At 38.7% G+C, this 16836-nt stretch overlaps 1 protein-coding gene across 1 annotated transcript; it reads right to left on the bottom strand.

Annotated features, from left to right (window-relative positions):
- On the bottom strand, positions 1-1424 carry LOC145166775 (epoxide hydrolase 1-like). Its single transcript, XM_079085816.1, has 4 exons — positions 1061-1424; positions 805-987; positions 488-726; positions 1-399 (listed from the first exon to the last, which is right to left on the bottom strand). Exons 1-4 carry the CDS (start codon positions 1358-1360, stop codon positions 159-161), a joined length of 963 nt encoding a protein of 320 aa, XP_078941942.1. The 5' UTR covers positions 1361-1424; the 3' UTR covers positions 1-158.
- Between the last annotated feature and the right edge of the window lie 15412 nt (positions 1425-16836).

Below are 16836 nucleotides of genomic sequence, written 5' to 3'. Positions count from 1 at the left end.
TCTTCAAATGTGTGAGTTCCTACTTCACGTCTGTTGAACTTTTTTGATTACTTCAAAATTTACAATGTGTTCGTGAAATAAAAACAAAAAATTGGAGAAAGAAAAGTCCAACAAATATTTTCATTGGGTGTATGAGAATGAGACACTAGAACCCTAACTTATGCAAGTTTGTGAAGGAAAGATAAGATGTGATCAGAAACCTCTTGATGTTTCTCTAGTTGAATAAAATGGTGGCCTTCCATAATCACAACTTCAACACCAGGAATCAATTCTTTCATAACATTTCCATGGACGTATGCTTTTTTCCAACTTTCATATCCAATATCTTTGTCCCCAACAATCAGCTTCGATGGAACTCTTATCTTAGCCCCTTGCCATGGCGCTTGCAGCTCCCAATTCCTGCAAATCAATTCATACCATTACAAAGAACAAAAAAAGGAAGGGAATTTAATCAAATCAAATCAAATATCTGTGTTTTATGTCTTACAGATCTATAGCACGATAGTAATTTAAACCTCCTGTGAATCCAGTCTCCTGAAACTTATCTGCATACACTTGAAGCTCATCTTCTGTAATCCATGGAGGCAATGAAGGAGTTTCCATGTGATCGATAATCTCCATTCCAGGAGGCGCTACCAGTACATCACCATGGTTGATCAGCAAAAACTTCTTCATTAGAGTCAAGCAATCGTATTTCGCAAAAGCCCTCTCTGCTCTTCCTGATTCCTGTATTAATTTCTCAAACTTTATAAAATTAAAATTCATCTCCATATGTTTAACACAGAGTGAGGGGAAGAAGTTAACCTGGAATTGGGTCATATAGAAACTATCTCCGAATGATTTGGTCAACGATTGAATCGGACTGATGTCTGGAGATCTAGCAGAGAACACAACACTGAGAGCAACGATTCCTTTCACCCGATCTGGCCGGAAAAGGCCAAGATGCCAGGCGGCGTGTGCGCCCCAATCGTGTCCCACCACAAACACCTGATATTCATACTTACACTAAATCAGCCCTAAAACGCTAAATAAAGCTTCATCGCCATTAAAGCACACATACCTGTTGTTGATTGAAGTGGTCTAGTACGCCGATGAGGTCAGCGACGATCTGGAAGACGGTGTAGGAAGAGGGAGAGGGCGGAGCGTCGGAATCGCCATAGCCGCGGAGGTCAGGTACGAGCACGCGGTAACCGTGGTTAGTTAAATAAGTGATCTGATGGCGCCATGAAAACCAGAACTCCGGGAAGCCATGGAGGAGGAGGACTACTGGTCCTTCGCCTTTTTCTGCAACGTGCATCCAGATTCCATTGGTCTTGATTCTATGGTGAGTTATTTCACCCATCTTCTTCATACATTCCATGTCTGTAACTGGAGAGACGTTTGTTTCCTGTTAGAACACCGGATAATGGAGTCAAACGTAAACTTGCTGCATTCAAACTTATCGTCATTCTGGTCAACGGCCCCATTTTCAACAGTACTTTTTCCTTTTTGGAGTGTTTATTTTATCATTTAAAACAACTTTTAGCCTTTATCTTTTTCTAAAAGTCAAAAAAAAACTAAAAGGTGTTTCGCTAAGGGAAAAGATCTTTTAAAAGCAACTTTTCAAAAAGAAGGAAAATGAACATTTTGAAAAGTCACGGGAACGTGACTTTTTGTAACTTTTGAAGCCCTTAAAACTGAAATTACTTTTATACCCCCAACTACCCTAATCCCAATTATCATTTTTAGTCATTTTACATGTAAAAGTTAAACCAAACACTTTTTAAAAACAACTTTTGACTTTTGCTTCTCAAAAGTTAATCCAAACACATTTTTAAAAACATCTTTTGTAAAAAGTCCTTTTACAAAAAGTCATTTTACAAAAAGTCCATTTAAATTTGGTCTCATGCTAATTTCAGTGGTATTGAACTGGTAACCAGGGATGAGCATTTGGACCGGGGAACCGGTCGGAACCGGTACCGGAACCGAAACCGAAACCCGATGGAACCGGTCGAGTGGAGCCAGGACCGGGACAATATTCTTGTGGATTTTTGGAACCGGGAACCGGTAAAACCGGCAAAAACCGCAACCGTATGTTGTTATTTCTCGATGACCGGTTCCAACATTGAAGACACGACAAGAACCGGTAGAACCGAAACCGACAGTCCGGTACGGTTCTTAATTTCGGCCGACTTTGGTTCCCGGGCCGGCTCCGGTTCGAGCCGGTTCCAGCCGGGTCAGTTCCTTTGCTCATCCCTACCGGTAACCGATCTAAGAATACATACCGAGTGTTAAAATGGGTTAAAAATGATACTGCGTAGTACGCAAACTGACCTAATATTCATTATGGTATCGATACCAAATATGATACCGATTTTCAGTACTAGCATCGGTTCGAATCGAATGTCATGATTTTAGATAACCGGGTATCGTCTCATATTAACATAAACAATGTCGGTTCGGATCAAGAATTCAATAGTCTTGTTCACCGCTCGTATAGTCCACACTTATAAAATTATTGATGGTTTACTGTGGATTTGATCCATTCGAATTTGAAAATACAATTTTATCCTTTACTTTTTTCCATTATTTATTTGTTTTGGTTATCTGAATTTAAAAAATAAACTCACGTCTCTCTCTCTCTCTCTCTCTCTCTCTATATATATATATATATATATATATATATATATATATATATATATATATATATATATATCCAATGAATGTCATGATTTTAGAGTACTGAGCACTGTCACATATTAACATAAACGATGACGATTTGGTAACGATACATGTCCGGTAGCGGTTTGGACCAGATTAGGAATTTATGTAGTCTTGTTCACTCCTAATATAGTTCAGACTTTTAAAGAATTGAAGGCTACTAGAATGACGATTCATATGGCTAATCGTTCAGTGACTCATCCTCGAGGCATAGTTGATGACATTTTGGTAAAAATTAGAAAAAATATTTTACCAATTGATTTTGTAGTGCTAGATATGAAGGAGGATAAAAATGTCCTAATTATCCTTGCACGCCCTTTACTCAATACCGCACGAGCCTTGGTGGATATTCGCGAGTCAAAGCTTACCTTACCGAGTGGGAAATGATGAAATGACTTTTGGAGTGGAAGACGGATTCAAGACAGATTGTGCTCAAATGAAGTATTCTTTATGGATGAAGAAAACGAGCTTAAGGAGTTGGAGAAATTGATGGAAGGAGAAATTAAAGTGATAGAACAAGTCAAGCGTACCAAGCCAAGAGCTTCAACTCCAAAGATCTTTGAGGTGTTTGCTTTTCAAACTCCATAGTCTCTGATAAGTGAAGAAAGTGAAGAAAGTTTGGTCTCAAGTGAGGATGAGGAAGAAGAGATTACAAGCCTTGAGCAAGCCAATTTTGGATAAGGAGGATGTTGAAGCTAAGGAGCTACAAAACGAAAATGGAGAAATTAAACTTGTTTTAAGAAATAAAGGGGTGAAACGAAAGCACGACGAAGTCGATTCTAAAACGAAAAAGGAAAATTCTAAGAAAGATTATTTTAGAAGAGTGCAAGAGGAGAAGAAAATGTGGAGGGAACAAAAGGTGCAAGTGGAGATCCCGATCTCAACCGATACAACGTAAGGCGACACGGAGTCCGGCTCATGACTCCAACATAAAGAAGCGCTTATCAGGTAGCAACCCGAGCTCGGTTTGCGTTTTTCTTTTGGTTTTTTTTTTGTATTTGCGTTTTTAGTTTTTGCATTTCTATTAAGTTTTAGGATAAATCACCATCAAAGTCATCTTAATTTTTGGAAATAGGACAAAAAATCAAGTGCGGGGTTAAAATTATAGAGTGGTCGATTTTTTTAGAAAAAATAGTGTTTTTGATAAAAATCTTGAAACCACGACGTGAGAAATAATTTTTCCCATTAATATTTACACAGCTTAAGATCTTCAAGTGTTCTTCATGTTCTTGGGCCGTGAACCACTCATAGGGCCGTGAACCCTTCATCAAGGCTATGAACCCTTCATCTTGGGTCGTGAACCACTCATAGGGCCGTGAACCCTTCATCAAGGTCGTGAATTGTGACAACCCGAAATTTCTATCTTGTACAACCATTCAATCCAGTCAAAGTCAGACTTGTTTCTGCTAACTTTTAGCACTATTTTGAGTCTTTTCGAGCATTCTAAACCTAGTACATCCAAAGAATGAGTGATAGGAAGTGTCCGTTGAAGTTCAAAACCATCAAGCAAGCCATAAACCCCTTTCATGAGGAGTTTACGGCCAGGAACATGAGTTTACGGCCAAGGTCTCTTGGTGGCCGTAAACTCTAGTCTATATAGATGATACTTGGCCATTTTTCATCACTTTTACCACTTCTAACTCAAGAACTCAGATTTTTCTCTCAACTATCATCAAGGATCTTCATTTTCTTCCAAAAATGAAAGTGCTTCCATCCCTTGATTAGTGATACATCTTCTTAAATAGCACAACCCTTTGATTTCATCCATGAAATCTCTTCTTTTGATTAGATCTTCAAGCGTTCTTCATTTCTTCAAGAACACTCTTGTTCTTTGGGCCGAAAACTACCCTTTCAAGCTTCTATTACGTAAGTACACTCTCCTTAGCTTGTTATATACTAGGAACATTTTATTTACACCTTGAAAACAACAAGAATTCAAGAACAAAAGGTGTTTACGGCCAAGAGCATCTCCCTTGGCCGTAAACCCTAATTAGTGGTGCAAATGTGGTCATGACTCTTCTAGGAGCTAAGCTTGTGAACTAGAACACTTCTGGGAAGACCATTAGACCTTAACACACACTTTGGTACCAAATACCAAGAGTTTACGGCCGTAAACTCATAGGGCCGTAAACCCATGGGCCGTGAACTCATGGGGGTCTTACCATTTGGGCTGTAAACTCCAATGTGAGGCCCTACACCCCTTATATGCAACCCTATGTGGTTTAAAACTTCATTACAAGTGTTTCCTAGCCCAAATAAGGTATTACCTTTCATTATTAGTAGTATAAACACTAATCTTATACATATATGTGTCCTTATATGCTATTTAGGATCCGTGTGTGTTCAAGTCTTCACTTGACACCTAGCATCCTTTATCGATCTTACATTCGAGTCACTGACTACAGGTGAGTTCATACCCCTTTAATTTACCTTTTAAATGATTTTAAATGCTTTTATGGTGGGAAATACAAGTAGAACATTATAGTTATTAGATCAATCACATGTGATTAATAACTATCAAACAATGGATTTCTTATACTTCAAACTGTGTTTTCAAACAAACTACTTTAAATCGTTTTATAAACTCTTTTATATTTGCAAAACTCTTTATTAAACTCTTTTAAACTTATATTTTGTCAAAAGCTTATCTATATAGATATAGTTATATAAGTAGGATTGAAAGGACTTAAGACTGATAGCTCGCCTTACTTCATGTTCCTTGTTTGGTTGTGGAATTAGGGCATCGGTTGTTTGTCCGAAGGTCGTTTGAATCTTAATTATATATTATGTATATGTATATAGATATAAAAAGTTCCTTCATTCAATTCAATACCTTTGGGTAGCAAAGGTATACAAACATGTTCATTCATACAAACGACATTGCTAGTACACTATAATAGGTATAGTTTAGGAATTCACTAATACTATTACTAGAACAACGAAACATACAAAGAGTCAGTTCATACATGAGTCAATACATACTATTATGAGAGACAATACTCACTATAAAGAGAAACAGATACAGAATACTATTATGAGAGACAATACTCACTATAAAGAGAAACAGATACAGAATACTATTATGAGAGACAATACTCACTATAAAGAGAAACAGATAGAGAATACTATTATGAGAGACAATACTCACTATAAAGAGAAACAGATAGAGAGAACACTATAACGAGAAGCAATACATACTACACACTATGCACTAGAGAACATACTACATACTAGACAAAGAGAACATACACTACACTAGTACATACTATACAAATACAAGAATACTATAACATTAATGTAAGATACTACTTCATGGCTCGGCATATACTGTTGTGTCACGTTTTGTACCCAGAGTCTCCTGAAGGGAGTGCATGAATTTGTGTATAGATCTATACGGGACTGACCCTCCCACACCTTGATGCTAGCTACAGTGGGACCTGCAGGTCACGGGTGATGAATGTCATATCTTTTCGACGTCTCGAACGTCGTGTTATACTGGTCTATCAAGTATGGTTACAATCATATCACATTTTACCTTAATTAACTAACAAGTTAAAGGTAGTTAGTACATTAGTAGTTACCTAGATAAAACTACGAGTACATCCTTAGTTTCCCATATTCATTCAAATTGTGATCTTCTCACATAAACGGTAATGAAAAACTATATGTTGGTAATGATAGTCATACTTTGGGAAAACGCACACTTTTACAAAAAGAACAAACATAAAGAACAGTTGAGTCTTGGTAGAAGACTACTTTAGTAGAAAATATAGGATTTTCTAGGAAGTTTACAAACATTTACATCAAACATTTACAAACATTTACATCAAACACTTACAAACTTTTACATCAAACATTTACAAGTACATTCTTCAATATACAAACAACGACACTAAAATACTCATGAACTCACCAGCTTAAATGCTGATCTACGCTTTTAAAATAACTTGTATTCTCAGGTCAACAGTAGACAGGTACCGGTGATCAGGTTTTGAGAAGATGGAGCACTTTCAAGACTCATCTTTTATTTTGATTATACATTTTGGTGTCTTATAAACCTCAGAACACACTTGTATTAAAATTATTACTATTAATGCAATGGATGATGTTGTTGCTTGTTTACTATTATGCATTGTTGTGATACTGTACATGACGTCCTCCGCCCCCGAACGTTTCCGCCGTTCCGGTTTTGGGGTGTGACAGATTGGTATCAGAGCATTGTTTATAGTGAATTGAGTATATCAACCCATAAAAGATATACAACTATAAACACAACAGGATTAAAATACTCTGACCAAGAGTTTATATTTTTAAATAATAAAGTATTTAACCTAAGTATACATACCTGCATTCATACTAAAATCAGTGTCACTAGGACAGAACAAAAGTATTACGATTGTTGGACAGTACGAGTAGTCTTGGGGGCATATAATCAGATCTGGGAGTGATATAGCCTGATCAACTATATCATTCCGAGAAGTGATTAGCATGTGTCCAGGATTGTTTGTGATGTTGCAGCAAGTCTAAAAACTTACCAACCCTACTACAATGAAAACATTAGAACATAACATAAACTTAAAATACTATAGGAGTATTTTGTGTTACTATAAATTACTTATGTGCAAACTAAAAAGGTCTTTATTAGTATGTCAATAGTTGCAGAGTGTATACGCTAATATTACATGTGACTAGGGTGTTATAGACTTAGAATATGTGATCTTTGCTTTACTTCCTGTTCCTTGTTTGGTTGTGGGCTTAGAGTTAGGGTCACTTATTCGAAGGTCTATCCTGTCTTGGTTACATATGACTGGTATGCACTATGCAAATGTTGGAGTAACTGATAGGGATCATCTTATAATTAACTTAATTAGTACGTCTATTAACTATTCCTTCTATCCCTATTCTCGCGTAGATAACATGGCTGGATTCCATATCCCCGGAGACCCGTACTTTCCCAACAACGGCAATGGAGGATGGCTCGGTGATGAGCCAGAGGAGAATCATGAGATTCCAATGGACGATGACTTCGCAGAGAACATCCCGGAGGATTCTGACTCCGAGCTTGAAGTTAACAATCAACCCCTGGTAGCTCCAAACCCAAATCCTAACCCTCGTCCGACTTTTCAAGGCCCGACGCCTCTGTGGGTGGAGAGTTTGGAAACATGGAGTCAGGAACAGGGCCAACCCATTCCTTACAATGGGGACCGAAGTTTCTACAACGTGAGCGAAGGAAGCTCAGCGGACAGATTCCTGCCTATTATGGTCCGCAGGGTTGCTCGAAACGAAATTCAGGGTAGAACAGCCCTTAACCGAATTGCGGAGCTTGATGCCAACACAAGGATGAATAATATCAGCATCCGTCGTCTGGAAGATGCTAGTGAGAAAGCTCAAAGAGACCATGAGTCTCTACTTCAGGCATTAGCTGAGACTAGGGCTGAAGTCATAGAGCATCGCGTACGCCAGCGAGTGTACGAGCGATGCCTTCTCCACATGGAGCGCCATCTGGCTGACTTAAGGGTTCGCCCAAGGGGTGCCCGTCGCCAGTAAGGGATGTTCTGCTCATCCTTTCTTTTGTTGAAGGAATATCCTTCTTAGTTATGCTCTAAGTAGCACTTCTCCCTGTAATTTCCTATTATCGTAAGGCCTTGAACTTTCGGTCGATAACTCTTTATTCTGTCAAATTTTCTTATCTTGGTTTGATGTAAGACCTACTTTTAGGTCAATTTTTCCCGAACTTATTACATCTGTAATACCAATATTACTAGCATATATTTAACTCTATGGAAATTATCCAAAAACTTTCATCTTTCCACTACTAGATTTCTATTCAATCATGCTTTCAATTGTGTTGTTGGACTATGAAGAGTTAGTCCATGACTCACACTCATCATTCTACTCTTACCGATATCTGCATCCTTGTGATTTTATAACTTCAAGATGCCTCCGCATAGTTTGAACAGGCGCGCTACTCCAAGAACCCCAGATCAAACTCCTCCTCCTCAATACAACCCAGCAGCTATCCAAGCTGCTGTGAATGCGGCTGTTACGGTAGCTCTAGCACAGTTGAACTCAACCAGTACTAGCGGGAGTGGTACTAATGTGCCTCCCACCCCAGTTGAAACTCCAGTGCGCCCTAGGGAGTACTAGCTGCATATACATAGGTTGTTCACTAACACTAGATAGCCATTCATTTCCAATCGACCTCATGCCAGTCTCAATTAAAAGTTTCGACGTTATAATCGGCATGGATTAGTTGAGTCCTCATCGTGCCGACATCATGAGTTATGAAAAGGTTGTTCGCCTTAATCTATCGTCTAGCGAAACTATAGTTATCTTCGGCAAAAAACCCGGCACCAACCTTCGCCTCATCTCAAGCATTCAGCCCAGAAATTCTTGCGAAAGGAATGTCGCGCATTCCTTGCTCATGTTGTCGATGTGAGCCAAGAAACGAAAGACATTAAGAACATTCCAGTAGTACACGATTTTCCCGATGTCTTTCCAGAAGAACTCCCAGGATTACCTCCGCAACGTCAAGTCGAGTTCAGAATCGACTTAGTTCCAGGAGCTACCCCCGTAGCCAAATCGCCCTATCGTCTAGCACCAGCTGAGATGCAGGAGCTATCCGGTCAACTTAACGAATTGCTCAGCAAGGGCTTCATTAGGCCAAACTTCTCACCATGGGGAGCACCGGTCTTATTCGTCAAGAAGAAAGACGGATCGTTCCGTATGTGCATCGACTACAAGGAATTGAACAAACTAACCATCAAGAATCGTTACCCTTTGCCTCGCATAGACGACTTGTTTGACCAACTTCGAGGGGCGAATTTATTTTCAAAAATCGACCTAAGATCCGGGTATCACCAGTTACGAGTGTTAGGGGAGGATGTTCCGAAAACAGCCTTCCGAACTCGTTATGGACACTACGAATTCGTAGTGATGCCGTTCGGATTAACCAACGCGCCCGCAATATTCATGAATTTAATGAATAGGGTGTGTCGTCCTTACTTGGATCAGTTCTTCATCGTCTTCATTGATGACATACTTATCTACTCTCGTAGTAAGGAGGAGCATAGTCAACATCTTCGACAGGTCTTGGAAACACTGCGATCGGAGAAGCTCTATGCGAAGTTCTCGAAATATGAATTTTGGATCCGAAGAGTCGAATTCTTAGGGCACGTGGTTAGCGAAGAGGGAATACACGTGGACCCTTCCAAAATCAAAGCCATTGAGAACTGGTCAGCACCGAAGACGCCTACATAAATTCGTCAATTTCTAGGCCTCACTGGCTACTATCGCAGGTTCATACAGAACTTCTCGCGGATTGCGAAACCGCTTACAACACTGACCCAGAAGGGCGTGGCCTTTGACTGGGAAGAGAAGCAGGAGAAAGCGTTCCAAACGCTAAAGCGAGCCTTATGCACCGCACCGATACTATCCCTCCCTAAAGGGATAGAAGACTTTGTGGTCTATTGCGATGCGTCCAATCAAGGGCTCGGCTGTGTTCTGATGCAACGAGGTAAGGTCATCGTCTATGCCTCCAGACAGCTGAAGACACACGAGGTCAACTACACCACTCATGATCTTGAGTTGGGAGCAGTGGTGTTTGCTCTGAAGATCTAGAGACACTACCTGTACGGTACGAAAATCACTATCTTCACAGACCACAAAAGCCTACAACATATATTCGACCAGAAGGAGCTCTACATGAGACAACGACGGTGGGTCGAGCTACTCAGCGATTACGAATGCGAAATTCGTTATCATCCCAGCAAGGCCAACGTAGTAGCTGACGCCCTAAGTTGGAAAGATTATTCTGGTCGTAGAGTCAAATCATTGACTATGACTATCCATTCATACTTGTCCACACAAATTAAGGAAGCTCGGCTCGAAGCTTTGAAACCTGAAAATGTGGCGGGTGAATCCCTAAGAGGGATGGATAAGAAATTGGAAGTCAAGGGTGGCGGAACCTTATATCTCCTGGATCGGATCTGGACACCGAAACACGGTGGTTTCAGAGACTTGGTCATGACCAAAGCTCACAACACTCGATATTCCGTCCACCCGGGTTCAGATAAGATGTATATGGATCTTAAAAAGTTATACTGGTGGCCTAAAATGAAAGCAGAGATTGCTACCTTCGTAAGTAAATGCCTTACTTGCGCAAGGTTAAGGTCGAATACCAGAAACCATCAGGGTTACTTCAGCAACCGGAGATACCTGAATGGAAGTGGGAGCGGATCACGATGGACTTCATAACCAAGTTGCCCAAGACAACTTGTGGTCTCGATACCATTTGGGTGATCGTAGACAGGTTAACAAAGTGCGCACACTTCCTACCGATCAAAGAGACTGACAAGATGGAGAAGCTAACAAGAACATACCCGAGGGAGATAGTACGACTGCATGGTGTTCCCATATCCATTATATCTGATAGAGATAATAGATTCACTTCGAGGTTCTGGCAGTCGCTACAAAGTTCCCTTGGAACTAGGCTGGACATGAGTACAGCCTACCATCTACAAACCGACGGACAAAGTGAGAGGACTATTCAAACTTTGGAAGATATGTTGCGAGCCTGCGTGATAGACTTTAGGAAAGCATGGGATATTCATTTACCCTTTGTCGCATTTTCCTACAACAACAGTTATCACACGAGCATAAAGGCTGCTCCATTTGAAGCCCTCTATGGTCGTAAGTGCAGATCCCCTCTGTGATGGGCTGAGGTGGGCGATAGGCAGTTAGCTAAAGGACGAGTTCCTGACAGCACTCTCACAGGTCCTAAAATCATTCGGGAAACAACAGAGAAGATCGTTCAGATTCGTGAACGATTGAAAGCCTCTAGAGACCGACAGAAAAGCTACGCAGACAAACGAAGGAAACCGTTGGAATTCCAGGTGGGCGACCGTGTTTTATTGAAGGTCTCACCCTGGAAAGGCTTGATACGCTTCGGAAAGCATGGAAAGCTAAATCCAAGATACGTAGGGCCTTTCGAGATTCTTGCTAGAATCGGCCCTGTAGCTTACAACTCAACTTACCCCGCGAGCTTAGTAAGGTACATTCTACTTTCCACGTCTCGAACTTGAAAAAGTGTCTGTCCGACGAGACTCTTATCATCCCACTCGATGAGATCGAGATCAACGAGAGCCTCAACTTCTTGAAAGAATCGGTTGAGATCATGGACCGAGAGGTCAAGCAAACGAAGCAAAGCCGTATCCCGATAGTGAAGGTTCACTGGAACGCCATGCGAGGACCTGAATTCACTTGGGAGCGCGAGGATCAGTTTAAACTAAAATATCCTCATATTTTTGTTTAGTTATTCGTAACAGCTTATTTGTTAAACTCTAATTTCGGGACGGAATTCTCTCTAACGGGGGGATGATGTGACAACCCGAAATTTCTATCTTGTACAACCATTCAATCCAGTCAAAGTCAGACTTGTTTCTGCTAACTTTTAGCACTATTTTGAGTCTTTTCGAGCATTCTAAACCTAGTACATCCAAAGAATGAGTGATAGGAAGTGTCCGTTGAAGTTCAAAACCATCAAGCAAGCCATAAACCCCTTTCATGAGGAGTTTACAGCCAGGAACATGAGTTTACGGCCAAGGTCTCTTGGTGGCCGTAAACTCTAGTCTATATAGATGATACTTGGCCATTTGTCATCACTTTTACCACTTCTAACTCAAGAACTCAGATTTTTCTCTCAACTATCATCAAGGATCTTCATTTTCTTCCAAAAATGTAAGTGCTTCCATACCTTGATTAGTGATACATCTTCTTAACTAGCACAACCCTTTGATTTCATCCATGAAATCTCTTCTTTTGATTAGATCTTCAAGTGTTCTTCATTTCTTCAAGAACACTCTTGTTCTTTGGGCCGAAAACTACCCTTTCAAGCTTCTATTACGTAAGTACACTCTCCTTAGCTTGTTTTATACTAGGAACATTTTATTTACACCTTGAAAACAACAAGAATTCAAGAACAAAAGGTGTTTACGGCCAAAAGCAGCTCCCTTGGCCGTAAACCCTAATTAGTGGTGCAAATGTGGTCATGACTCTTCTAGGAGCTAAGCTTGTGAACTAGAACACTTCTGGGAAGACCATTAGACCTTAACACACACTTTGGTACCAAATACCAAGAGTTTACGGCCGTAAACTCATAGGGCCATAAACCCATGGGCCGTGAACTCATGGGGGTTTTACCATTTGGGCCGTAAACTCCAATGTGAGGCCCTACACCCCTTATATGCAACCCTATGTGGTTTAACACTTCATTACAAGTGTTTCCTAGCCCAAATAAGGTGTTACCTTTCATGATTAGTAGTATAAACACTAATCTTATACATATATGTGTCCTTATATGCTATTTAGGATCCGTGTGTGTGTTCAAGTCTTCACTTGACACCTAGCATCCTTTATCGATCTTACATTCGAGTCACTCACTACAGGTGAGTTTATACCCCTTTAATTTACCTTTTAAATGATTTTAAATGCTTTTATGGGGGGAATACAAGTAGAACATTATAGTTATTAGATCAATCACATGTGATTAATAACTATCAAACAATGGATTTCTTATACTTCAAACTGTGTTTTCAAACAAACTACTTTAAATCGTTTTACAAACTCTTTTATATTTGCAAAACTCTTTATTAAACTCTTTTAAACTTATATTTTGTCAAAAGCTTATCTATATAGATATAGTTATATAAGTAGGATTGAAAGGACTTAGGACTGATAGCTCGCCTTACTTCCTGTTCCTTGTTTGGTTGTGGAATTAGGGCATCGGTTGTTTGTCCGAAGGTCGTTTGAATCTTAATTATATATTATGTATATGTATATAGATATAAAAAGTTCCTTCATTCAGTTCAATACCTTTGGGTAGCAAAGGTATACAAACATGTTCATTCATACAAACGACATTGCTAGTAAACTATAATAGGTATAGTTTAGGAAGTCACTAATACTATTACTAGAACAACGAAACATACAAAGAGTCAGTTCATACATGAGTCAATACATACTATTATGAGAGACAATACTCACTATAAAGAGAAACAGATAGAGAATACTATTATGAGAGACAATACTCACTATAAAGAGAAACAGATAGAGAATACTATTATGAGAGACAATACTCACTATAAAGAGAAACAGATAGAGAATACTATTATGAGAGACAATACTCACTATAATGAGAAAAAGATAGAGAGAACACTATAACGAGAAGCAATACATACTACACACTATGCACTAGAGAACATACTACATACTAGACAGAGAGAACATACACTACACTAGTACATACTATACAAATACAAGAATACTATAACATTAATGTGAGATACTACTTCATGGCTCGGCATATACTGTTGGCTCGGCATATCTATTCGGGACTAACCCTCCCACACCTTGCTACTAGCTACAGTGGGACGTGCAGGTCTACGGGTGACGAATGTCATATCTTTTCGACGTCTCGAACGTATGCTTTTAAGGATTACCAAATACTTCCATAATGACTTAAAGTCAATCACACAAAGGATTTCCTTATGCTTTTAAGGATTACCAAATACTTCCATAATGACTTAAAGTCATGTTAATTCTTTTAAAAGTCACATAAACTCTTTTAAATGTTTTTATAACTATTTAAACTTATAATTGTCAAAATCATGTTTATATATGTATAGATTTATAAATAAGACTTAAAGGGCGTGGGACTAATGAATTGCCTTATTTCCTTTTCCTTGTATGGATGTGGACTTAAGGTGGTGTTATTTGTCCGAAGGTCGTTTCCTTCTTAATCATGTATATTATACATATATGGATATAAAAGGTTACTTCAGTCGGTATCATTACTTTTGTGTCATGCTGAGCAAAGGGGTACACTCATGAGAAGATCATGCTAATCAGATAGAACGTGTAAATTATAATAGGTATAATTTATGAAACAAACGAGAAATCTATTATCTAGATAAGTATACGAGGTTTAAACTACTTTGTCAAGAAAAGGGTATAATTCGATCTTTACTCAAACTAAAATGTGATAGTATGTCTTCAGGACATAGCAATATACTTGTTATGCTACATTCTTGTAACCAGAGTCTCTTGGAGGGAGAGCATGCATAGTGTGTATAGATCTATATGGGACTGACAATCCCACATCCGGACTGCTAGCTACAATCTGTCAGACAAGCCATGGGGTGACAAATGTCATATATTCAGTTTCGACGCCAGAAGGTCGTCGTGTTCATTCTAGTCTAGCATGGTTACAACTTTATCACATTTTAACCCTAATTAACCAGTTTAATAATAGGGTAGTTATTACACCAATAGTGTATTTTTAAGAAATACTACTACACCAATCACTTTCCATAAGCAAATTGGAAAACATTTTTCTTATAATTTTATGGTGAATTAAAATTATGTCATACTAGGTTATAAGTACATTAACACTTAAACAAAACGGTTTTATGGGGATTTAAAACTACTTTTCAGTTGTAAAGCAGAAAATATAGGATTTTCTGGAACGTATTCAGTCACTTTCTTAAAACTTATATAACATAAAGGACCGTTAGTGGTTAATTCTATAATTCCTTACTTTATATATTAAAGTTATATATAAATAATATCCGATAGGCAGTGGAATGTGTGATTTCCACCTTAGTTCCTGTTCCTTGTTTGGTTGTGGGCTTAGGGCAGATTCATACATTTAACTTTCCGTTCGATATTAGATTATATATAGCTAGTATAAACTAAGTGATTATAGAAGGAACTATTGTGGTTACCAATTTACTTAAGAAAATATATGATTTTCTTAAAGAATATTTTCATCAAATGTCAAGAGATTATTACATTTAACTCCGTAAGCACCTAGTGAATACATCAGGGTTATATACAATGAGGATCTAACAAACAATGGAATGTGTGACTTCCGCCTCATTTCCTGTTCCTTGTTTGGTTGTGGGCTTAGGGTAGATTCACACAATCGATTGTTTGTTTGATCTGGATTGTATATAACTTCTATTCATTAAGTACTCATAGAAGGTTTTGTAAGAGTCATTTTTACTTATCTCTCGTCACAACAGAAAATATAGGATTTTCTGGAGGAAGAGGAGAACTTTTCCAAAGGAATAAGAGTATACTTTTTGTAACAAAACTTCTTATGAACTCACCAGCTTAAATGTTGATCCTCTCTTTCAAAATAACTTATATTCTCAGGAATCCAGTAGACAGGTACACTCCCGGAGCTTTTGAGAAGACAACCTAGTACTGTGCTGCGTCTTTCGTCTTTTGCTATATCTACTTTTGATATTTGAATATGTAATGATTAAACACTTATGTAAAAACTTATACATTATTAATGTAACGCCCGTAGATCCGGGCTAGTCAATTTAGAGATAATAGGGGTCGAAAACGACTTTTTGACAAAAGATTATTTAGAATAAATAATCTTAACCAAGTTGTAGAATACGTCTCAAGGGTTCCGTACATATAAAGAACGTTGAAATCCGACTTATAACGAAGAAGTTATGGTACGTCGAAGTTTTATGGCAAAACCGGCACGACACAGGTGACGTAAATAGTGAATTTACGATGGAGGACTTTTTAGCCTTAGAAATCTAAAAGAAAGTTGTAGTATACGTTAAATCGAGAACATACAAAAAAAGAACGCCCAAATCTGACTTCGTATGAGGAAGTTATGAATTTTCTAAGATTTGGCTTAGCAGTGCACAGCCCGAAACTCGAATTTTAGATCGAGCGGTTTTTGGCCTACGCGACCTAAATGAGAATTGAATATCTCATTAATAGGAACTCAACGGTAAAAAGATAGACGAAAACAGAGTCCGTATGTAGAAGTTATGAATTTTACGCGGACATTTAACAGTATAATCTCCTCGTACTGTTAAATTTAAGATCGGCCGATAATTAGCCGACGGAGTCAAAATGAAAGTTGTAGATCTTATTTTTACCTACGCGTGGATATAAAGAACGTCAAAAACGGAGGTCGTATGTGAAAGTTACGGATTTTAGAAGTCGGAAGTGTGTTGTGCGAAAATGGGTGATGTGGCACAATATTGGCCATTGCTTTCTCCCCAAGTCTTGCCACTAGATGGTGACATGTGGCACCAAGTTCAGCCA

The sequence above is a fragment of the Lactuca virosa genome, chromosome 3 (genome assembly GCF_052849685.1).
Source record: "Lactuca virosa cultivar CGN04683 chromosome 3, Lactuca_virosa_CGN04683_v6, whole genome shotgun sequence".
NCBI classification, from domain to species: Eukaryota; Viridiplantae; Streptophyta; class Magnoliopsida; order Asterales; family Asteraceae; genus Lactuca; species Lactuca virosa.
Note: the sequence above shows the minus strand (reverse complement) of the source record. Positions and strands in the feature narration are given on the sequence as shown.